This window comes from Saccostrea cucullata, unplaced genomic scaffold (assembly GCF_032062105.1).
Source record: "Saccostrea cucullata isolate Sc308-1 unplaced genomic scaffold, CSIRO_AGI_Scuc_v1 ctg29, whole genome shotgun sequence".
NCBI lineage: Eukaryota > Metazoa > Mollusca > Bivalvia > Ostreida > Ostreidae > Saccostrea > Saccostrea cuccullata.
The window spans coordinates 531,746-557,970 of NW_026936770.1; the positions used below are offsets into that span (position 1 = coordinate 531,746).

Here is a 26,225-nt window from a genome sequence, read left to right on the forward strand (position 1 = left end):
AAATAAAATGTAATGAATACATGTGTGTGTTTACATCGATGTCTAAAAATTTGGGGACTATATTGTTACTCAACCCTCGAAAAATGTCGTCACGCGCTATGACCCAACATTTCATTTCTGAATGTTGGGTCATGACCCCCCACAGCATCAATTTTGGTTGGCAGGTCTGATTTAAGCCCTAGATAGGTGATATTTTTTATTTTCTTTACTTTAAAATTATGTAACGATTTAGATAGCAAGTTTGCATAGAAAAGGACAATGACAGTACATTGTACAAGTAATGTAAGGACTATGATATTCATATTTTTCACAAAAACAGCTAGAACACATTATGTTTCAAACTATAATATTGCCAATATCAAGTTATATCAAGCTTTTAGGATTCGGGCAAATTTTTTTGGGCACACCTTCCAGTTCTCCTAAGACTTGGATCGTTATGTCCTGGCTCCTCTACATCAAACTCCACTACTTTACCAAAGAACATAAAGTTTTTACGGAATCTGCGATGGGATCTGTTTAAAACTGGGGTCCCACTCCCCAGGGGGGAGAACTGTGACCTGATCCAGGAACTCGTCAATTCCAGCCAACAAGTCGTCTCTGTTCCTGGCATGGTACGCCACGTCATGGAACACCTAGAACAAAATAATTTGTTCACAATCAGTCTTCATGCCCCATGCAAAGAAATTTTCAAAACTTATCACTATTTAAGTAGATCTGTATGGCATCTTCTCTCAAAGCTATTTTGGAACTAGAAATGTAATAGACACATGATGAAAGGAAAAACTTTGCAAAAAAGGCAACATCAGTGAAAAAAATCCATTCATCTCCCAATTCGTATCAAAATATTAAGAGGCTGTCCACCGAAAAACCAGGCAATGGGTGGCACATCGCATGTCATGGATTTTAATTATTTTTTGCATGTAGACTTAATAAAGCAAGTGTTTACACATGACAACATCAAAAAATTTTACAGTGCTCCTCTAGTCCTAGTTTTGGTAAATGCTTAATTTTAAGTGCAAAAAGGTCAACATGAGGGTAAAAAAAATACTATGTTTTTATTTTGTTTTATATTTAACAGATACTCCAGAGGTGGATGTGCCAATGAATATTATTTATAGAATAGACTTTTATCTTTTATTTTATGAATGAATAAGACTCCAATTTATACTTCTTTAGAAAAAAATATCTGGTCCAAATTTGAGTTTAGCAGGTAAATGTTTAAATTCAGTATCCAATTTTAATTACGTTATAAAACCCAATACAATATAAGGACATATTTGTTTACTTATGTTTTTATGAATACAAAGTACAAACTTTTGGGTCATTCAATAAAATCATTGGGAAAAGGTATTTTGAAAGAAATAAAAGGAGTCAAATTTACTTATTTTTTATAGTTTTCACATATGAAACTGATCCCGACCGGAATTGTATAAAGAAGAAAATACTAAAATAGTAATGTCAAATTTGGCTCTTTTGTTGTAATATGATTAATAAATTATTTGATTTATTTTTTTAACATATTATATAGGTGGCAGTTGCCTTTCGTTTGATAAATTTATTAATTTTGCATTATTTTCGATCGGGATCGGTTTATTTCAATCGGGATCGGTTTTTACCGTAAATTTAGAAAAATTTCCTAAATTTGGCTCTTCATGTTATTTTATCAGAAAAAATGCTTGTCTGTTTTTTCTTTTCAGTCAGTTTACTGTTTTTAAATGAGTGTAACCATAGATTCAAATGTATGTATTATAATTACCAATGTCTTTTACTTACATGAAGATTACATGATCTGATTGTCTTAATGATTTCTTAATAGATCCTAGGTATTTTAAAAAAAAAAGTATTTGTGCATGCATGATTATGCAACAGCCAGAGCAGACAACTTTCTAGCTTCATTATTCATCTTATTTTCAAGTAAAATTTCTTTTTTATTTACCTCAGGAATTAAAGAGTAAATTCTATCAGTAGCGAAATTAAAATTGTCGAAATGCAAGAAATATTTTTATGTGTACAGTCTCGACTTTATCCAAGTTTTTTCTTACCTGTCATCTGTAAAGCCTTTTCATCTTTTACAAAATTTGATTTTATATAAATAAGAAAAGTTCTTCCATGTATAGTATATTTATTCAAGAGCCGATTAATCGCAAGCAAGAAGCGCGGAAGGGGGGGGGGGTGCGGGGTCATGGCATCATTATTTTTAAAAATTGATTTCATGAACGTGAAAACATTTTAGTATTGGTCAAATTAGTCACAGGTTTATACTCCATATTAAATATGAGCGTGTGATTGTTTCAATCGCCGAATAAAAATAAATAAATAAAATAAAAAAAAAACAAACAAAAAAAACAAAAAACAAACAAATGTTTAACTAAACCACCTTCCGTTATAGTGCCAAATTATAGTCGGGAGTTCAGCAGTAAATTTAACTCAATAAATATATTTTTATAACTTATTTTTCATTTTTTTTTCATTTTTAATCGTACTGTAGATCGTTTATTTTGATTTGATTGCATAGATAAATGTATTTAAGTTTTAGTTTTTAGATCTACCAACTTCGTTAAATTAAATGTTGCGTAAATCTAAAGCATTCATCATTGATTCCCAATTTTATAAGAAATGTTCATTATAAACACTTCATTAATTATTTTAACGCATATCCTGGTAAATCAATTTTAAAAAATTTGTTCTCAGACATGTATAAAATTACTTATCAAAACGTCATCTTGCTGAGACGCCGCCCTTGTACAGTGTAAAATACATTTTGATATTAAAATATTATTTAACATTCAGTATAATGCACTCTGAAGAGTAATTAAACAGAAAAAGAAAAATCATTTTTAAAACAATATTTTTCTTTACATTTTACGTAAAGAATTTACGAACTTCTCTGGAAAACTTGTAACTATTTCATTGTGACGCAATATTATGACGTCACTGATACATCAATGGAAACGTGGATTTAACTTATATATTCTAGCCAATTTTAATCTAAATATTATGTTTTGAGGCGAAAATGAATTATATTTTGAAAATAAATTATTTATTTCTTGTTTAATAAAGTGTATCGATTCTAAATATTTCAATTCCGATAAAAATGTGATTAGCAGATTTACCGATGCCACGGGAGATAACTCTTGCATCGCAAATTTTCATTAAAACGTCTATATATTTTGCCAGAAAACTTCTATTAAAAGTGTTTTTCCCAATGATTTTATTTTTTAAACAAAAAGATGAAATATTTCTAGATTTATTTAAGTGTGAATTATAGTCCTGTTAAAATTGTATTAGAAATTACAGCTCTTTGTTTCTAACCTACTTTCAATGGTTTATATAGGGGAATTCAAAAACACAAAACAAAAGGATATTTTACTAAATAAGCAATTTTCAAACAAATCTTCAGTTACATTATTCCTTTTGGACTACATTGATATTGTTTTTAATAAAATACCAAAAATTCATCACATTCGATGTGCCGCCTATTAATACAATACTGCCTGGTTTTTGGGTGGACTGCCTCTTAAGATTTGAACTATCCTTTTTATACAAATTTGGACATTGTCTACCTATTAGGTTTCTCATCAAAAATACCTCATCTGACATGAGTGTGGCGATGGCTCTCCCAATCTCATGGTATTTACTCTGATTACCCATGGGTCCGAGCATGAAGAAGACAAACTTGGTGGGGACTGGCACCTCCGTGAGGTCGGGCATGATGTAGGGGCGAAGAAGCCGGACAAACGCCACCACAGGGTAGGTCAGAAAGTCTACCTCCCCCACCAGAATGTTAGCAGCCTCCGCTCCAGGGGGTATCTTCTTCATAAAATGTAAATTCTACTGGCAGAGAAAAAAAAAAGAAATGTTTTAATGCAACTTCCATTTAAAATACAGGTTAACTTCGATATCTTGAATACTGATATTTGGAATACAATTGATATCTCTAAAACAAATTTGGAAGTCCAAGTCACATCTTTTTTTTTACTGTTTTACCCTTGACATCTTGAACTATTCGATATCTTTCAGGTTTGGCTGGGTCTCATGGGTCTGAGATGACAAAGTTGGACTGTTTTTGCCTAATTGTCATGTTCACTTGCCAACAAACAACATCCTGAAGTTCTCTACCTTTATCTGTTTTTCTCGTTGTAGGTCAGATGTACTGCTAGAAGAAGCTAGTGATCCAGCATATGTAGGGTGGGCATCTAATCTGGTCTTTGGTTTCTCCTGGGCCATAAGATGATGGAAATTTGGGGTACTTTTCGCAGACAATAGTCGATCATTTTTAATGGATAAATCTCTCTCATCACCTGAATAACAGCCCCAAAATTTCAGAATATAAACAAAATGTTAATTAATATACAAACCTAAAGACCAAAAAAATATTTGTCATTCAACTTTTCATCTTACTAATAGAATGGCGTTACCTAAATTCCCAATACCCTTTGCTACAGAGGCTTTCTTTCCGATTTCAGCAAAGGACCTGATGCTGGGAAGCATGAGTTTATTCCCTCCATTTTCCGTCACCCGTTTTTGATTCTGGTGTCGATGGCGGAGCAGCAGAACTTCCCTGACTCGGTCTTTCAGAGGTTCTTCCAGCTGTTTAGCTGCTACCGCTTTGTCTATAACCAGTTCTGTACAGCACAAAGAAAGACAACTCTTCTGTGATTACTTGAAAAGTTTAAATACAAAAGATTTCTTCTTAGACTAAATTTTAACCTCACAACAGAAGTTTCTAGTCTTTAAACAAGGAAGTCCATTCATTAAATAAACAATTCATAAAAATTAGTTTTAGAATACCCAGTCTTTTTATATGAAATAAATGGTTACTGTCTTTAAACATAATAAGTGATATTTCTGCAAGGGTAAGAAAACATAATAAAAGGTGAGGCTTGAAAATGAATGAAAAAGAGTAAAAAGACCAAAAATGACTGATTGCATTAAAACTACAAACAGGCCTATGCATGGATTGTGGAAATTCCAGAGGTAGGGTCAAGTGCCTAGGAGTAGTAAGTATCTCCTGCTGAAGTTCAGTTTTAAACCTACAGTCATGCAAGTATCTTGAAAATATGGATCAAATTAAAAAACACAAAGAAAAAAGTTCAGGAAAAAAGTGATATCATAACAATGGTTATTACTCAAGAAAGGTAACGTACTGTAAGGATTCAATGTGTTTACAAAGCTATTAATGATAACAATACGTGTACTTTAGTGGTCAAATAATTTTTTCTACATGTATTACATAAACTTTTCATACCAATATTCAGGAAATAAAACATAACCACACCTACTATTTCAAAGATAATATTCGGAGTTTCTTGGCAAGGACTTCAATCAACTCTTTATAGACCTGGTAATAAAACAATGACAAAACTGCTCCTACCCACTAAAGATGTTAGGTCAAAAGCCTCCACATCCAGCATGACGGTTCCATTGAGGATGTTACAGCGGAGTTCAAACAGAGAGTGGAGAGACAGGGTGGCTACGTGGGGCTTGGACCACCTCTCTCCCCCCTCCTCCACATCCTCTTCAAACTTTATCCACCTGAATTACAGAGTTACAGTTTTAAAAAGTTTGGAAAATATTTGAACATTTAAACACAAAAGTTGCATAAGGGTTAAGAGTTTTAGTGCATTTTTATTCTGATTTAAGACATCACACTCAAAGTCAAATTAATACCCTAACTCCAAAGTCGTTAATCCAATCTTACAATGTGGCACATATATAAAACACACCTAGCAGATTCCTTCCACTCCATTTGATCTCCATTATAGAAGAGTTCCTCCATTTCACAGAACAAATCGTGGGCTTTGTGTTCTTCATCCTCTTCCTCCCCCAACAAGAACTGAACCCGCTGGGCAGGGTGGGTGACTTCTGAAATATTATAGCTATTTGTTAAAACCTGTACTCTGAAATTACAATTTCTTTCTATAGTATCAAGTCATTGACTGAATTAAAAATGTCATATTTTTATTGGCATTATAGGAGAGAAAGTATAATATGTATGATTTTCAAAGTAGTTTTTTAAAAGGTCTTCTTATGTATGCATGCTCCCTGCCAAAATGAGTTTCTATACTGTAAATGTTTTACGACATTAAGCTGTGCATTCTCTTTACTATCTTTCACAAAAAAGCAATATTATATAGATATAAATAGGAACATATTATGTAAATGCACTAAATCAAATCTTTGCTTACAATGCACTTGTTCAAAAACCAATTTTCGCCAAATATCGTACAGTATCACTTAATGAAATACATTTACAGCATTTTACAAAAACATTCACAAAGATGAGGTCTTCTTCAATTTCAATCAATTTGTCTCCTTCAAAAGTGATGACAATTATTTTGTAAAAGGGAGTTACTTCATCGATTTCTATAGAGTTTTTAGAAATAGATTTCCCACAAGGAACAGTTTGTGAGAGCTATCAAGGAGCCAAGTTTATTTACAGTAAAATCACTGATGTTCTTTCATGCCAAAAGGGCAATGCTGACAAACAAATTGGCAGGAACAATGGATTCTTCTTTAGGCACTCGTTAATCGATAGTTCTTTTTTTCACTGCAAGAATCCTTGTGGAATAGACAACTTGAGGAGAAATTCTATTCTCTCATCAACTTACTAAGGTCTCTTTAAATTAAGCAAAGCATCATTTGATTTTTTTTTTTTTTTTATAATCATTCCGTCAATTTATCACGGCATTTTATCATTTTATTTCATCATCAGCCCATATATTTTTCATTTACAATCATTCTATTATTATAACATATTTAACTACGGCATTTCAGCCTGATGATTATTACTGATTCAAGATTGTCCACTTGCAACCTCATAAGTATATATTTTAAGACCATAATAAAAATATTCCTAGATTCTCATCCCCGCCCGCCTCGATTTTATACCCCCACCTTGATTTTTTTTATTTCTGTTTTTCTTCGTCTTAATTCTGATCGGGATCGGTATTCATCTACCATTCTACTTTCGTTTTAAATCCCGCGAAAGTCGACATGATTTTGACAGCTGAAAAGATGGTAATTGCTGTAATACATGCGTATATATTTTAAACAAGGGTCATTGGTTGAAAAAGATTGGTGATGATGTGAAGTAAGAGATAATTGAACCTTTACTATGACTTTTATTTGGGTATTGTAGATAAAATTACACCGATTGACCAGGTCAATAAAAAAATCTGCAAAATTGTAAAAATATAAAATAAAAGCCGCCCGCCCGCCACGATTTTTAAAAAAATTCGGATGAGAATCTAGCAATTTATTTATTATGGCCTAATATTATTATAATTTATTAAAATCTGTTGGCAAATGGTCTTGGGTAAAGATAACTACCGTATAATCCCTATTAACCGCCCAGGGCGCTTAAAAAATTGCGAAAAGGGGGCGGTTAATTTAGTATTCTCTTTATAACATTTTTAAATATCATATTTACTTCAAAAAATCTTCTGAAAAAAAAATATAAATACAAGGAACCACTAAAATGATGTCTAACTTTACTTTAAGTGAAGATAATTCACCCAAATTATGCTAAATTATTCATTTTCCAGCGAGAAATTGGATAAAAGACACGTTTCATTTTTACTTTCTTCACATCTTTGATACGATTCTAGATAATTTTAATCACTGTACGGGGGCCCTTATTTCCTGGCAATTGAAAAAGACCTAAGGGGGCGCTTATAGGGGCAGGGGCGGTTAATGGAGATTATACGGTAATTAAAAAAAAAATACATATAGTTTCTTTTTTGCCTACAGCTATGGGGCATTACTTCACTTAGTGCACTCAAGCTTCCCTAAAACTCCTGCCCTTAATCAACTTCCCTCTATTTGTCATGTTTGTTACAAAATAAAGGTGATCAAAAGATCTTAAAATCTATGACTGTACACAACATAGATCAAGGCGATCGGACTCTTCCCTTTTCTCAGAGGGCTTGGTGCAATTTAAATTAGGTACAAAAAAGTAAACTTTATATGTTGACTGGATAATTAGCAATAAAATTTCCTTTTTTGCTTGATATCGTTACAGATTATCTTTAATTAAAGGATGTATTCGCATTGACAAAAGAATTGACCTATGGGAGAGAACAATTTCCCGGATAACAGTGACATTTAAATATTAATCTTTATTTGTTGTTTTCTACCGTATATTTGTCTAAATTTTTCAAATTTGTATTTTGTACCTAACATTTATTATTAACAACTTTACAATAAACCTCCAAAGTTGGCTGAAACACCATTTTGTCCGTTAAAGCGTTGATTTTTGCATGAATTTTGGCCTAGAAGTCCTTCAGGGTAGGCCTGTCCCTAAATAAAACTATGATATTTAGATAGGTTGGGATGTAAGGAATGATTTAAGATAGGATTTTTTTAGGGGCACCCCTGCCCTAGGGTCGAAATTCACAAAAAACCTACAAAAAATAAGGAAACCTGATTTTGAAAATCTGCTTCAAATTTATACCTGGCATTCTTATAGACGGACTAGCTCAGTTGATATATGAGTTGGTTTTACACCGTGAAATGCATCTTTTTAAAGTCGCGGGTTCGAATCCACCTGGCACTACACTTTTGAAGTTTTAAATTTCACCTTTTCAAAGACTATTTTAATTTTTTTTAATAGACTTGTGTATTTTCCTTCAATTATCTATCCTTTATGTATGCCCATTCTTGATACAAGAAAAACTAATTGAGATGTCAAATCGTAACAATCAAATGTACAGTTGTCAGTCAGGCGGAACAAACCTCAGTATAAGCACACTTTCTCCGAGGACAAGAGTAACTCACTCTGTGTTATTTGATACAAGTATTCTTGACAGCATTGAGCTGCGACGAATTTCAATTGTATATATTCCTTAGAATTTAATCACATTGATTTTGGCTACATATATCAGTAACTGTACTCCCTTGGATTTCATTTAATAGGCCTATATATTTCCATTTCTAATTTTTTTTTCTCTGCGATAACTCTTTGAAAGTTGTCGGAATTTATTTCTTGATAATTCTGCCGGAATGTAAATTAGGCAGGTCGATAGGTCAGGAGCTAAGGAGGCCTAAAATGCATGCAAATCTCGTGCGCATCTGTCTCTGTGTCTGGCTTCGCCCGTTATGCAAATTATCCCATGTTTCCCACTATTGTTGATGCCCTGGCATACTCTCCTAACTAGACAGTGATTCCTTAAATAATTTGCACACATTAATGACATTTATTTTTATTATGTCCACGGATAAATAGCCTAGACATAAAGAATAGAATTTCAGAGGCAGTAGACATTACCATTATGCACATTGAGAAGTAAAGACAAATATCAATTATTACATTTGGAGATAACAAACTCAGAAAATCAATGAAATTTTTTTTTCTACCTCTACTCACTGAAATAAAGATGTAGAAAAAACAAATTGTTAAATGTATTCGGCCTAATGTCATTAATCGGAACGGAAATCGACAAGCTTTTTGTAGAGAAAAAAACCAAGCCCGGTCCTATAGGTCAGATCCCTATTTATAATGAAGTGATCCTTTAAAGAAGAGCATTTATCAAGTGAATTTAAAGCAATTTGTACATAACAACACAGGATCATACATTAACCATTAACCAACATTTTGCTGACTGCGTGCCATATTTGTCAATTAATATTCAATAATAAAATGAGAAATCTTTTCTTTAATTCATTTTAGAAATCATTTCCTTCTTTCTTCAAGTAGCAATCGAAGGACTCGAGATTTTCATGACTCATTATAGGATGCCTAAATTATTCTCAGTTTCTGCGGAACCACACAAGAGCAACATTACAGAATATAATAAACCTATCAAAATAAGCCAGTATCATGTGGGACACATGCCCTTTAGTTCCTCTAACAAATCACGGATTCTGGCTTCCTGATTCAATTGATACGAAGCAGTTGCTGGAATCTCACTGATATCAGGGATATTCTGGAGTAAATTTAACATGCATACAGAACTGTGAATCTGTTCAGCGTCTTTATAACTTGTAACAGAGAACACGATCTCTGGTATTTAGTGTATCTCCAATCAGGGCACAAAAAACCTCTGAACTTAGACATGTATGCAGATCATGTCCATTATTTATAAAATTAACAATATGTATTTTGCTACATTATTCAGCATCAATATGTGTACATGCAGTTACTTTACAGTAAAGACTGGCCTGTACATATCAAATACATATATCAGTCTATCAGACAAAATATATCTCAAAAATTCATTGCTATTTCTTCCAAGATTTAACTTAAAGTGTGTCTCTGACTAAAGATGTGATCATATATGTTTATAACTCAAGTTTATATTTTCTCCAAGCTACATTTAATTTAGTGAAAATTAGGAAAATCTTAATCACTACATGGAGTTCAAAGTATTTTAGAAATTTTTGAAATATTCAGAGAAATATGGGGTTTTGGTGTCATGTTGTAAATTAAATTTCAGGGAAGATTTTCAGGAGTCTATTTTTACATTTTTCACAATTAAAACTTCCTTCTCAGATGTATTTTAAAATGTCTGAAAAGAATTCAGAGGTATATGTATTAAACTTGGTCAACTAGATAGTTGGATCACCTTGAAAAAGATCGACATACATGTACAAGTTCAACCTTTCAGTCTTTCTTTTTTAGTTCTTGATTTCTAAACCAAACATAAACATGTACTGAAATCTTAGAACATGACTTGTAACTGTTTAAAGAAAGAATTCCTCAGTATAGAGATGGTCTTGTAAACTGTCTTGTGCAGAAACGTTCAGGAGATGGGATTTGAAATTCAGAAGCTACCGTTAATAATAAATTTGACAATTGGTTCCATGCTCGAGTGATGAACCACCAAAAAGTCATCAGAACATTGATTTTTTTTATCATTGTGTCCAATTCTGACGTCAAAATCTCATCAGTAGAAGTCACGGCAATCACTCGCTGTCAAAATTATCAGCCACAGACACTTGAATGTTACATCACTTCGCAATTTTGTGTCATAAATGGCAAGATGAGAAATATGGCTGCATTGATTTATTGAATTGCAGAGCTTGTTTCTTTTTATGATTGAAAATTAGAGAATCAGCAAAAAGAATCTTTTTTACAAATTAACACACATCAACAAACAATTTTTCTTATCTCTGAGACAGAAGGGTTACGTTGGTACTTTTCCGTTATATTTATGCAGTTTCTTCCTATCCATGCCAGAGATAATCAAGTTGACTGTATATTTTTACTACCTTACCATCTTTGTTGGCCTGTTCATTTAGAGTTCTGTCCCCTTTCGTTCTATGGTGCTTTCTGCGTTTGTGTTTATGTCCATGTTTGGGTAAATGCAGACCAATGAAAACTGTGGAATGAGATCTATGATCTGAAATAAAAAGAAGCGATAACAAATTATACAAATATTCTTACAACTGCACTGTTACAGATTGGATTAGCATGCACAACTAATTATTATTAGGAATGTAATTCTTAATGATTATAAACATATTTTCTAGTGCATTATTCAGTGTCAGTATAACACATAGATTTAGAACTCCCTTAGTAACCTCTGCCACCTTTGGTTTTAGCTGGCAAGGAGAGTCATTTGTACCATTACAAAGCTTGCAGGAAGTCGGTTGCAAATGCTAGCTCACCTTAAGCTAAAGTAGAATGTGTGGTATTTCTAAGAGATACATTTTGTTGTTGGTTTTTACAGCCTGAATCACTAAAACAATAAAACCTCTTGCAGATTTCTTTCTTACTGCAATGACCTTCAAACTTTAAATCTATCAAATTCTCATTCCGCACCTCATTGACGATCCCACATATAACCATTACGGCTCGTTAAATTAAGTGTTACTCTGAAGCAATCAGCTTCATCAAAGTTCAATACACATCATCCATTGCTGATTGGCTTTGGCAAGTAAAAGAAAAAAATTCTTCTTTTTTTCTTCTCTTAGATTCATGAAAATTGTTCTTCTATCTCTGTGCAAATTCCCGAAAGGCTTGATATTTCCCTTACTACATGTACACATTTGAGATATTGAAAGTTCAAACATGTATTACATCATTTTTTTCATTAATAACTTTGCTCTTGGTTTGTCTTTTACTTAAAGACAATAGCAGACTTTGTGAGGCCCAAGATGGTTGCAGCATCTCAATTCAAAACTCAGAGGTACTGTGAGCAATAAGCTAACTAAATGATACCCCCCGCCTCCCATATGAATATAAATGGCAGTGTTCATGTTTTGCTGTTAGAAACCCAAAATAGGTGTTGATCAAAACGTAAACTAGGAGGTGCACAATGGCAATATGTAAAAAAGATTCTGTGAAAGTTCATCAAATTTCATTCTGTGGTATGAGAGGAGTTGCGGATAAGAGATGGGTACCCAATAGTGTAACAGATGGACGGACGGACATACAGATATACAGATTACTATATACCCTTCCGCTTTTCAAGCTGGGGGTATAATGAACTTATATGCTCAGTTCTTTAGTAGTTAAATCTAGTAAACTTTATTTGCAACAGGCCCATGGGTCACATTGCTCAGCTGAGCACTTTCAAGTTAGGAAAAAGCAGTAGCTTGGGGGAAACATTTGAACATATTTCATATACACTTTTTGAAATGCTAGCTTCTAAATTAATAATCTTTGTCATTTTTTGATTGAGCAGCTATATAAGACAATCTTGAATGGAACATATTTTATGTGTATGAACATGTAAATATAAATGAATCGTGCAACAGGTTTTGCCTTTCATAATACCCCTTCAGTAAGTTTTGTTTTAAGAGCTATTAAATTACCAATTCTGGTTAGAAAATCAATCTTCATGCTAATTTGCAATTCCTATAAAATTGCAGTTAGTCTATTTCCATGAGAGAGGATCTATTGCCAGTGGCCTGAGAAAGCTCAGATGGTAGAGGCTCTACCAGTGCCAGCTGACTGGAGATTCAGGGGACCCAGGAGTTCGAATCCCGGTCTGGTCCGCTGCATTTTTCTCCTCTCCCATTACACTAGGTGCTGTCCTTAAGGACAAAGAAAAAGGGGAGAATATTGTGGTCAAACAGGTTCATTGCTGGTGGCTCATGCAGGTATGGAAGAATTGAAGGTGATTGGTTCCAAGCAATGTGTGGTCCATCATATTTTTCTCCTTTCTCATTAATATAAGTGTCAAGATTGTAGCACTCATAGAAAACACATCTGAACGGTATAGTGGTTTATTTGAAAACTCCACAAGTATATAACATAACGTTATAGTAACGTCTATGACGTCATAGTACTGCGACGTCATAGTTCGGCAAAAGTCACTTACATAAACATGATTATATTGACAAAGGTAAATAAGAAAAGCACTTATATCTATAATTCACAACATTCTCCGGCCCACCAAAGTGTCCATATTTCACAACATTCTCCGGCCCACCAAAGTACGAATTCAGTAAGTCTTTGGACCGAGAAATAAAAGGGAATTTGAATGAATGATTAATAAAAAATTCTTGAAAAGTTATTCGCAATGTCACTTGAAATGTAACGCTCTTACACTAGGTTTAAGTTTGGATTTCCTCTATGTCTTTGAGTTTGGTACCATCACATATGAACAAAGTCTTACAAGAAATCGTCCTTCTCCTTACTCTAATGTCCGAAGTACTCCTTGATGAATGCATTCTCCTTGGCTTGAATTTGCTCCTTATGCTGATCAATCTGATGATCCATAATCTTCACCTTCCTCTTCATCTCTGCGATCTCATCCCGTGACTCGATGAGGTTCTTACTGTATGTCCTCTCGACATCTCTGAAAGTTTTGAATGTTTTCTCCTGTTGCCTGATATTGCTGTCATCCTTGGAAATCCTCTTGAAATCAACAAACTGCATGCCATGAACTTTGTTATCCTCTGTATAATTCTTAGATAGGTTATTGGCCTCTGTGGTGTAGCGGTCTCGTTCCTTTTCCAGTTGGTTGATGATGTTTATCTGTTCCTGGGTCTCCTCTCTGTACCTCTGTTCTAGGTTATTCTTATGAACGTTATCTAGTTTCTTGGATATCTCTGATTCCATCTTCAAACCAGTAATTTGATCTCTTGGATTTTCTCTCTGCTGTTGTACATCTGAATGAGTATTTTCTCCCACTTGCTGAAGTTTCCTACCAGGTGTCTCTCTTGATGATTTGAGCTGTTGTATCTCCTGTTTGAGCGTATTAACTTCAACTTCTTTTTTCTTCAACTCTTCAGCTTGACTCTCAGCTGTCATCTGATTTGTAGCAATTGACTGTGCATGAAATTTGGTCTGAAGCATTGCAAACTGGGTATGTAAAATGTTAACATCTTTCATGGTTTTCTCACTCAAAATCCTCTGTTCTGATATCTGCTGTTCCAATGTAGCAATGACACTTTTATAGTTCTTATTTTCGTCCTGTAGATTCTTGATTTCCCTGGTCTTTGCATCCAGTTCAGCCTTTGCTTGTAATGTATGGGTATTCCTCCTTTTGGTTTTGACGGCATTATGAGCAGTGCACAAACTTGTGTGATGACGTTTTTTGCAGATTTTGCAATTGAATTTAGACTGACATTCCACAACACAATGTCTCCTTAAACAATTAAAGCACAGCTTGTCTCGTCTGACAATTTTCATGCGGTCATTGTGTTTTATGTATCTTGTACAGCCACTTGAATGATGCGACTCCTTGCAAAATGCACAGCAAACTTGACGATTCCAAGGACTGTAGTTCCGCTGTGGTTGCTCATCAATGGAATCTGAGTGCATGTAGAAAATAGCTGTAGCACATTCTTCTGTTGTGTCCATATGAGTTCCTGCTTCTAGTATGTCTAGTTCCTTGTAAAGAGCCTTTCTCAAGTCACCTAGTAACCAGTCGGTAGATCCATGCTCACGTGCCAGATTCTTGCGTATTTCAGTGGGTAATTTGTTAAGAATCACTGGTACTAGAAGAGAACCGTATGTATCTTGAGCTTGTCCATAAGATTCTAAACCTCTGACGTATGTCTCCACTTGGTCATGAAAATGACGCAGGCTTGTGAGATTATTCTTGGGAGCGGTTAGGTCTAAGAACGCTTGCATGTAGGATTGAGTTATCTTATGTTTTTGTCCAAACCTTTCATGTAGAAGCTCAATTGCTCTGTTGTAGTTTGCATGTGTGAGTGCAAATCCTGAAATGGTGTTCGATGCCTCTTCTGCTACTAAAGACTTTAAGTAATTAAACTTTTGAACTTCTGTCAACGTGTTGTTGCTATGAATAGCCGAATCGAATGAATCCCAGAATGACTGCCACTCCAACACATTTCCCTCAAAAATGGGTAAGTTTAATTTCGGAAGTTTGTGGAAGTTACCACTGTTTGGATTTGAATGAAAGCTTGTAAGGGACTGAGGAGTTCTTGAATTTTCACTGAAATTGTGTCTTGATTGACTATTCTCTTCAATTTGTGAATTTTCATTCTGGTTTGAATAAATGTTGGCTGATGGATTCAAATTTGAACGATGAACTATCAGATGTTTCTTAAATTTTCTCATTTTAGAATTAAGATTGAAATTGTACTCATCTGTCTCCAGTATTTCTCTCTCAATATCCTCCTCTGCTGTTTCTGTTAGAATTTTTTCATCCAGATCTCTAAGAATTTCCTGTTTGTCCGTTAATGTCTCCAAAATTGCTTCAATTTCCTCTGCATCTTCATTTTCTTCATCCAGTCTTTTTAGAAGTCTGGTTACAGCACTTCTCTGTCCTGCTCTTACTGCCTTCAGTTAAGAAGTCATCTCTCCTCTTTCGTCACGGCACCAATGTCAAGATTGTAGCACTTATAGAAAACACATCTGAACGGTATAGTGGTTTATTTGAAAACTCCACAAGTATATAACATAACGTTATAGTAACGTCTATGACGTCATAGTACTGCGACGTCATAGTTCGGCAAAAGTCACTTACATAAACATGATTATATTGACAAAGGTAAATAAGAAAAGCACTTATATCTATAATTCACAACAATAAGTTTAACATGAACATGATGAACATAGACTTTGTTTATAGTGGTCATAAATCAAAACTAGAGGTACTGTGATCAATGAGCTCACTAAATGACACCCCCCGCCTCCCATATGGTTATAACTGATGAAAAAGTCCATGTTTTGCTGTGGCCGGGAAACCTGAAATATGTGTCAGATCAAAAAGTAAAATAGAACGTCACAATGGCAATATGTAATAAAGATTCTGTGAAAGTGTCAATAAATTTCACTCAGTGGAATAAGACTGAGGAGTTGTGGATAAGAGATGGGTACCCTATTAGGCTAAATCGTCACAGAAGGACGGACGGAGGCACAGACAGCTAGATGTACAGATGGACGGACGGACATATCAATTACAGTATACCCTCCCACTTTTCAAGCGGGGGGTAAAAAGACAATAAATGAACTAGAATCATTCAATATCAGTCAAAAATTGATCAATTTATTATGAATTCTGCCAAAAACAGTCTGGCATATTGTGGTAAATTTGGCTATTCGAATAGTAGATGTTGATCATGATAGCTCATTGCATGGTTATAGCTAAAGTACAATAAAAATTGACTTTATCATAAGTAGCAATATAGGAATAATATCCTTGGTTTGATTCCCAGTCCACCACGAACAATAAGTTTCATCCAATGTTTGTTCACTTCTCCTTTCCTACTACAGTAAGACATGGTTATGGTGGATACACTTATAATGAATTGATGCTTAGGGTACAAGCTACCTACTGTAAACCAAGTATTATACACGTGCGATAAATATCCGCGAGTTCCGCGAGTAACCTCTGCTCGCGGATATTTATCGTCGCGAACCAGTTCAGTTGTTCATTATATTCCCATATCATGATTTATTTAGTTATTTGCCCTTTTTACAATACCGATCCCGACGGTTCAACAAGTAATCCACGGAAGAACTTTACAGTTAGTGTACAAGAAGCAGTTGAAATTTAATTACAAACATTCAGAAAAAATAAAAACGAATGGCAAATCTAAATCTATTTGTCTAAAAATGATTAAAATGTCAATTATCATTTCTGCTTGTGTTATTATTGTTCATTTTTTGTTACCGACGAGTCAGTGATAGCCTGGTTAATTATGGCTAATTATGGCCAAGTCCTGCTCTGTCCCAACCATTTAAAATAATAGCCCCTTGGCTGTGTATATCTTAGAAAGCGTCGATTACCCAGTTAGTATGAGACACTTTTACAATTGAGAGTTTTAAATCAATTTTAATCTCCTAGATTTTTACCCGATTTTCGTTCGAGCGTTGTGAAAATGCGTATGAAGTATACTCATGGTAAACATTTTACCGACTTTGGGGCGGATATAAGATTTTAAATGGACGCAATGCACAGAATGTCTTGAATAATGCGTAAGCAGACCTCACGCTACCATTTTACCTAGTTTATGGGCGGATATAAAATTTTTATTTGATTAAAAAATACTCGTGGAAATTAAAAAAAAATGTGACCACTCGTTCGCGGAAATAAATCGCCGCGGATAAGTTCTCTGGCGGTCAGTCGCGAATAAAAAATGACGCGTATAATAATTGGTTTACAGTATATCTCAATTCCCATGGTTTGAAAATGTAATGTGAGCTAAATTGCTTAAAATTAATAAAAATTGCCCAACCCTGGCACTTAGCTAGTACAAGCATGTTTTACTGTACATAAATTGTACCAGCCTGCCCCCCAATAACTCAAAAGCAGAGAGATTTCAGTTAACAGGTTATGGACAGGTTTAAGAGTCCCTGCACCTATAATTCATCTTACATTGTAAGAGGAAGTTGTAGTTAATTCAGTGGCTTAATGGAGTTCTCAATATCAACTTGATAAATCTCAAGTGGGAAAAAGCAAGCCTTTTCATTAATTCCACTATAACAGGTGCCCCTTGTAAGAACAAGTCTGTGTAAGCTCTATACCGTCAGTGTAACGTGTCATTAGGGTTTGTACAACTGATAATCGGATCAGGAGATCAGGCCTCCAAACAATTGATTTTTTTGTCTTTGACTGATACAGAGTCTGTATGGCAGGGATCAACATCTTCATGAAAATGGTCACAAACAGCTTCTTAAAATTAGAGTAGAATTAGCATGATCTTTTATTTTACTAAAGTAAAATTAACATGCGTGTTTACAGTTTATGCTTAATGAATTTGCACATTGAATGGCAAAGTGATATCAACAAGAGATGTTTGTGAACCCCTTAAATTTCTAAATCCAAGGGGCAAAACTGTCCAAAATTGCTCAGACTCAAAACAGAATTTGACTTGGTTGTTCTTATGATGAATCTGTATGCCAAATTTCATTTCAGTATATGCAACCTCTGCAAAAAAAAAAAAATAAATGGAAAATGTTGGTGGACTGACAGACAGACTAACAGACAGCAAAAAAGCAATACACCCTCCCTTCTTCAAAGAGGGGCATAAAAAAGTTAATTGCCCTATATACATTTTCAAAAATTATTACTAAATTATCAGATTTAGTGAATAACAGTTCATTATCATATCAAAATTGATTGATCACTCATGACACCTCATTATGTATTTTACATTATCACATTTTGTTCAGTCCTTTATAAAGTGGATACAGCTCAAGTCATATAGGATATTGTTTTCATATCCACAGTTGTGACATCAAATTTTTTTTACAGCAATTTGACCATGAATTCAAATAATATGATTTGCATGTATAAAACAGTGTAAATCATGAAATAACTATGAGAGCAAACATATGATAAAGAATCTTCCTTTCATGTTTGTGGTAATTAGATCTGATTTTTTACATTTTTTTTTATCCAACACACCGTGTGTTTTAGGTATCCCCCATGCCTTGGCAAAAGAGATAACACACATCTAATATCAAACAACAAATTTACAAACGGAGATTCTGTATCATAATATGTACTGGTAGTATTTTTAATTAAACTGTTTGCAATGCTGTACCTGAGTAAAACTTTTATCACTAAATTTGTAATTAATGATTTTTTGTATTTTTTTTATCAATGCTACTGCCTGACTTCACTTTAAGGGCTTTATCAAATACCGGGTATATGGCTGTGTTAAATTCTGAATCATCATATTATAGTTATACACTTGTCAGTAATTTTGCATTTAAATTTATCATATTGTACATCATTCTGGATTGTGTACTGTCATATTCTCAATATTTTGTGAAAATTTCTTTAAAAAATACCAAAATATTACAGAAGGTTCCTTGACATTTTGATGAAAAGAGCACAATTAACCACCTATTCAAAAGATAATATATTAAACATATATAACAAAATCTTCAAACTTCTTATAGAATAAATGTGAGATGTCTGAGGATTAAAATAATTGCTGGGAATTCAAATCTCTTTGAATTTATATCCATGGTATTTGAGAAATCAAAGTTCACGATACCAAAAGTCCATTACTGCATATTGATAGAAATATTTTAAATATTATACATTTTTGTTCTTGCTTACAAAACCTTAGTCTTCTAGTGTACCTTCAGAAGGACATTTTAATAAGAATGTGTTTGCAAGCCAGCAATTTTTGGTCTGCTTTGCTCCTGACTCATGTTTCCACAGGAAAACTTTGGGTTGCAGAGATGAGGAACATTTTGGAGTATTAAATCTTTACTTTGAAATTGGACACAGGCTAAATATTAACAGGTCCATATATATCATAATGGTAGGAAAAATGTTTAATCTTTTAAATGATATTGTCCTACGGACTCGGGCTTGTCCCGAGACACCATCACTCATTTAGTAATACTCAGTTAGATAATTCTAAGTAGTTCATATCTAACAGGACCATTCTTTATACATAAAGTGAACCAGGCTCTTTCCGTTCACATGTACCAATGAATTCAGCTTTTTGTCCTGTTTTTTTCTTTTAAAAAAAAAAACTTCTGATCACTTAATTTTTGAAGACCTCTTTGGACCAATCACTTAGAAGATGATGGATAGCAATAGGTCCTGGTTCAATGGTTTGTTATAATACCAGTCCTTAAATCCTACAGAGTGCAATATTACTAATGATCTATTTCTATATTGACATCATTAGATGACAGGCATATACTGAACTTGGCCATATTCAATTCCCAGAGTGTGATTGGATTTAGTTTGTCATGACAATAAATGAACAGAGACAAATAAATTTAAAATATTAGATTTTTTATTTTTGCCATCCAGAAATAGCTGGACTTGGAAGCAATATTGTGAGACAATATATCTCTCAAAAAGCAATAAAATTATGTGCAAATGGATATACAAAAGGCCCAAAGGTCTAAATTCTAAATGTCAATTTTTTTAAAAACCACTTTGTATGAGCCTTTTTTCTCACCCATATCTAAACTCTTCTACAAAACAAGAATGTCCTACACTGTTTATCTCCATTTATTTTAGTTCAAAAATGTGTATGACATATGAAACTGAATAAGGACATTTTATTGCCTTTTTTTCTCACTTTTTAGGTATTAAATGGGTATTTTGTATGGAAGGCATCTTCTTCTTGGAATAAATAGCTAATACTCTGGACTTTTCCCTTGTTCCATCATTGCCAAATGTCTAGAATTTGGAAAAATTTAAACTTTTCTAATCCGTATGTTGTGTATTCCGAAATCTTGTCCAATACAATCTAAACTTTTAGTCCCTTTCAATAAATTCAATTGTTCACAATGAAGCGCATTGAAGTGGTAAAATTTCCCGTTTGAATGGAACGTTTTGAGCTATCTTTAGAACGTTGATTGTCATACAATGACACGCCCATTTCTTTACAAAGGATCAGTCAAATGGTTCATTCGAATACCTAAAGAACAGGTATTCCAAAAATATAATAACCAATCAAATTGATGGTCTACATAAACACCCAGTAAGCACGTGTTCGACCGATACATGTGTTATGGTAACTCCAATGATGATAACATGATAAATTAATAATTATTGACCAATTCTTTGAAATACATGCTTTACAGAAACAGGAACCATCTAACTCTCTCTCTGTTGTAACTTTAATTAAAAAATCTCCATTTCGGTGTAACTTATGTTGTTTGTCACAAAGAGTGGGGTGTCCTAAACATTACGATGAATATTTCTTTTTCGTTTCTAAAGAAATGGGCGTGTCATTATGTTATAATTGACGTTCAAAACATGACTCAGAACGTTTCATCCGAACAGAAAATTTTACCACTTCAATGCGCTTCATTGTAAGATGTTTTCTAATCCCGAATGTTGTTTTAATTTTGCCAATTTCTTTGGTACTTAGTGTACATTGTATGGATTAGACAAATTTCACAATACAGGTAACTCTCGATACCTCGAAGTCCGTGGGACTGAGGAAATACTTCGAGAGATCAAGAGTTCAAGTTTTCAAGAGTCCGGAATTTTCCGGATTTGTTTGGCAGGTTTTAAAATTAGTCTTACTGGATATAATGATTTTCATGCAGTGTTAACTTTTCACACGTAGTTTTCATAAACAACGATATGATTTCGTATTTTAGATGAATATTCATTAATCTGAGTAAAGCTAAAATTGTACATCGTCATTTTATGTTTATTTTTTTGCGTGGACCCTGCGGTCCATGCAGTAAATATATAAGCGAGGCTAAACAGGATGCCATGGGCAAACGACAGGCTACGCATGCGCGAATATGCTAGAGAGTTCGCACCTTAGGCAACTTGCCCGTAGAATAATTCGCCCTATTCGAGTTAGAATCAATGCCATTTATTGGCAAATCGCGCATATCGCATTTATATATTTAGGGGCAGATCCGAATTTTTCTCTTATACGTACACTTTTATTGATTCTACATGTTCTATGGCACAAGTATTTCAAAACGTATGAAGAACTTGCGGTATATCAATACATGTAACTTAACAACTTGAATGAAAAACGTCAACCAAAGACTAGTTAAAGCTTTTAAAAGATAAAACAAGTTTTCACCGGCATTAATTTTGTGCATCAAGGCTCGCAAAATAATTTGATATTTCAATCATCCAATTACCGTCTAATAGAGGTCGGTAGCAACGGTTTTTAATGTTTGGGGGGTCTGAAAAAAATCTGAGTACTTCAGAGCTGTGCCACACGTGAAGCATCAGCCCTTTTTTACCATGATAGATTTCTTCCGTATAAATCGGGGATAAAATTATACAATTTTGCATTTAGACTACAATCCATTGGCGTCGGAAGCAAATTAAAGGGGGGGGGGCTAAGTTTAAAAAAAAAAACAATATGCCTTCAAAAAAAACAGACAAGCAAAAAATAAACAACAAACAAACAAAAAAGGGAAATCTCCTTTTCCCAAACACCTAAACCTACGCAGAATGTTCAATGTCTATACTAAGTTTATATTTGGAAAAAAAGGGCTAAGCCCCCCCCCCCCTCCCGGTTCCGACCCCTATGCAATCAGTCACAAGTTGGCAGATTATTGTATTAAATGTGAACAAACCTACATGAATAGTCACTCCACCTAGACTTTTTTTATTAACGAATTTCGGTTAGAAACACATGCATATGGTCCACGTATTGCAGTCCTTTTTTAAAGGACGGCAACTTGTTCTTCTTTATAATACGGATATCATACTACGCATTTTACAGCGACGCATGGTACATAGCATTTTGATTTTTCCAGACACGTGCATTGAACAAAGTTCTGTATTACAGTAAGTATTTGTCCAACAATAGTCGTCATATTGACACTGAGGCTGTTTCTGGATTTTTATTTCGTTAAACTTTGACACTGACTCGAAATAAAATTTAAATTTACTAAGCGTTTTGTCTTGTAATCTGCAATTACAATTTCTCAGTGACACTGCGTTTTTAAATCATCCTAATACAGTCGATGATAATTATTTTAATAGCATATAGGCAACATAAGATTAATTATAAATCAATTATCACCTTGCAGTATAAGTGTCATCTGAATAAACATCCCGTTTCACGAGACCCACGTCTTCTGCCTGGGGCCATTAAATGTCCAGGTAAAGTTGCTAATTATGTAACTTGTATACACAAAGCAACTTCGAGGTATCGAGGGTAAATTTCAATAGAATATGCATAGTGGGACTGCATTTTGACTTCGAGAGATCAAGGGTTTCGAGAGATCAAGAGTTCGAGAAATCAAGAGTAAATTTGCTTAGTTGTATAGTGGAAAAAATCGGGACCGGAAACTCACTTCGAGCGATCAAGAACTTCGAGAGATCGAAGTTCGAGCCATCAAGAGTTAACTGTACCATATTTTATTCTAAAACATGTTTAATAAATGGAATGTTTAATAAAGATTCCAATTGCAAGAATTAATACAAGTTTTATCATTTTTGGTTGAATGGTATTTGAGAGGCTAATGTTGCAATTTCACATTAGGCCATATAAAATTAATCTTTAGATTCTCATCCCCGCCCGCCCCTCTCAAAATGTCCCGCCCCGATGTTTTTTATTTTGATTTTTGGGTATTTTCATGTATTTTTATTCAGTAAGAATTTGGTTCAAAGTTTAAGAGTTATCTCCCGTCTGTATTAAAAGTCGCGTGTCGCTATTAATAGCAAAAACGCCATGTGAAGAATGGAGAAAAATTGGCAATAAAAGAAGTTTAAAAAGTGACTTTGCTTTGAAATAAACAAAATCTACAACATCGTAGACAGACTTATGAGAAGGCCTAGATTTTTCAGTAGAATAATTATTAGAACATTTATATAGATTTTGCAAAATAAAAAGTCACGCATCCCTACCTCATTTTGTTCAGGGTGTGCCGTATAACGTGTACTTGATAACTTGCTAATTAACAATAAATATTTAATTTGTAAAGCAAAAATTTTCTTTAAATATTTAAAAGAATATGAAAAGAATTAAATCTATTCATATTTGCATTAAGGTAATGAAAAAAAAATGTGTATGTGGCATCCATTGTTTTGTTGATACGTAGGCCTATATATAAATTAACAATTATAAAAAATAAAAAATAAAATCCGCCCACCCGCCCCAATTTTTTAGCAAATTAGGATGAGAATCTAAAGATTAATTTTACCTGGCCTTATTTTCACTTTTATTTCTGGATAATATTGATCTTTGGTATTAAGGCAATATTGAATAAATTTCCTTTACCAAAGGATACTTTTCACCAAGACCAGTTTGGATTTAACTGGCGCTTAGTTCCAAAGGAGAGGTCAAATCATGAAAATAAATTTTGGCATGACAGATAAGGCCATTCCAAGTTTTTTCTCTGTTTAGCGTCCACCCATCTTTCAAAAACCTACCTACCTATTCGCAAAAAACACACAAGCCAAAACATAAAACACAGGCTTAAAAGTCTTAAAAATGACGCCCTTCAAATGATTTGATCTAAAGGCCCTGTCACACCGACCTGCGTTCACACGGAGTCATTACGGCGTTGTTAAATTTTTAAAATCGCCGTGGAATCACAGGAAAATTGCACAAATTTCTGTAAAATTTTCACAATGTGAAGACTGCGCTGGCTGCGTTCACGATACGTTCACAATGCGTTCTATACTCATTGATATATATATTAAGAAGGAATGTAAAACATTTTTGTTTAAAGATTCAAGTTACACGATGAAAAGACTTCTTATCATGCCAAGAAAAATTCTTAATAATTAAAAATGTTCTAATTAAATAATTTAGCACTAAATTATTTATACTTTTATGATAAAACTCCTTTTTTTCTCAATTTTATCAGTTCAGATGTGTTGTTAAATTTTCTTTGATTTTATTATGAACGTAAAAAAAATAAACACACTGAAAAGTTGTCTACAAAATTTAAGTGAAACAACAGAACAAGTTCTGGTGTAATTTTCTCTTCCACGTTTTACTTAAAATGCTCCTAGTGAATCAAATACGTTGGAATTATGATCCCATTGCTGGCTAACAACGCTCTAACTACGCTGTGAAAGTGCACTGTGATCGCCAACGGACGCTGTAGAAACGCCACGGGAGCGCAACGATCTGAGTGACAACTCCATGCTGTCGCCGTGTAATCACTGTCTAAAAAATCACAAGACGATAAATCTCATTAGAAGCGCCGTAAAAACGCAATAGAAACGTAGTGACATCTCCAAGGACTCCGTGACATCTCCATGAGGTCTCCGTGGAAGTGCAGTCTTCTATCACTGCGTTCGTGTCGCGATTATGTGCGTCTTCACGGCGTTCGTACGGAGCTCCCACTACGTTGTTGGAGATCTCACCGCGCTGCTATGGCGATCATACTACGTTTCTACTGCGTTCTTATCAGACCGCGATCACACGGCGCGTACTTTGTGCATGCCCAAAGTGATCACCGTCCTCTGGCGTTCTATGAGACCCTACGGCAATCAGTTGAGATCTCACCGCGTTGTCACGGCACTGTAGGAGACTCTACTGCGATCACCTCGGCGTTTTGCATTTTTAGAGGACGCCGTGCAGTCGCCGTGAGGACGCAGCCCCAGTATGACAGGGGTTTAACTAAACTGCTTTCATGGAAGAAATATCTATTCTTAAGCAAAAACAAGGGATTAGATACTTAAAATACACCTAATATAACTTACTGTACAGAATTATTTGGAGAAATTGACAAAATTAAAAAAATATCTATTCTTAAGCAAAAACAAGGGATTAAATACTTACTGTACAGAATTATTTGGAGAAATTTACAAAATTAAAAAATTTCGACTAAATTAATCAATTTCAGGACTCCTGATGTTGTGTGTTTTTTCTTACATGGGGTGTCAAAAACCAAGGCACACGCGGACGCTAAACAAAGAAAAAACTTGGAATGGCCTAATGATGGAAAAAACAGATAGCATTTGGTCCTTAACTTTAAAACACAATTTTAAGTGCTAACCTTGGATGTCGGATTCTGTTGGATTGTACAGTTTGGCTGAGGATCCATGATCTCGCAGTGGCCAGTCCTGGCTGTCCATTCCAGAGTACAGTTAAGTCAAGACAAGCTCACAAAGCCATCTGTCTGGACTTTAATCCTGTAATGATTCATTAAACCATTCTGACAGTGTTCCTACAAGCAGGCTCAAAGATAAGAGAATAAAATCACACTTCATTTCAGGTGTAGCCATCAATACTTTAACTTTACTCAAGGAAATCAATAAGCTATTTTTGGGATGTCTAGACCCAACAAACTTAGTAAAAATTGGTGATCAGGATCATGCAGTTTAATTTCTCTCTTTGTTTTATTTGTCATCCACTGAAAGTGAGCTAATTCTGGTTTAATGTGTGATATCTAGTTGTTAACTTAATATAAAGAGATAATGAGGTTAATTCTTTGT

The 26,225-nt window shown here is 34.2% G+C and overlaps 1 protein-coding gene across 1 annotated transcript in view; it reads right to left on the reverse strand.

Moving 5' to 3' along the window:
* LOC134246564 (sodium bicarbonate cotransporter 3-like) overlaps positions 1 to 25,947 on the reverse strand; it is a 34,263-nt gene extending 8,316 nt beyond the window's left edge. Inside the window, 9 exon segments of the mRNA XM_062728953.1 lie at positions 408 to 500; positions 502 to 632; positions 3,589 to 3,831; positions 4,120 to 4,301; positions 4,419 to 4,625; positions 5,375 to 5,535; positions 5,727 to 5,865; positions 11,217 to 11,342; positions 25,787 to 25,947. Of these exon segments, the coding sequence (XP_062584937.1) occupies positions 408 to 500; positions 502 to 632; positions 3,589 to 3,831; positions 4,120 to 4,301; positions 4,419 to 4,625; positions 5,375 to 5,535; positions 5,727 to 5,865; positions 11,217 to 11,342; positions 25,787 to 25,865 (1,361 nt within the window). The 5' untranslated portion in view covers positions 25,866 to 25,947.
* Positions 25,948 to 26,225: the final 278 nt, after the last annotated feature.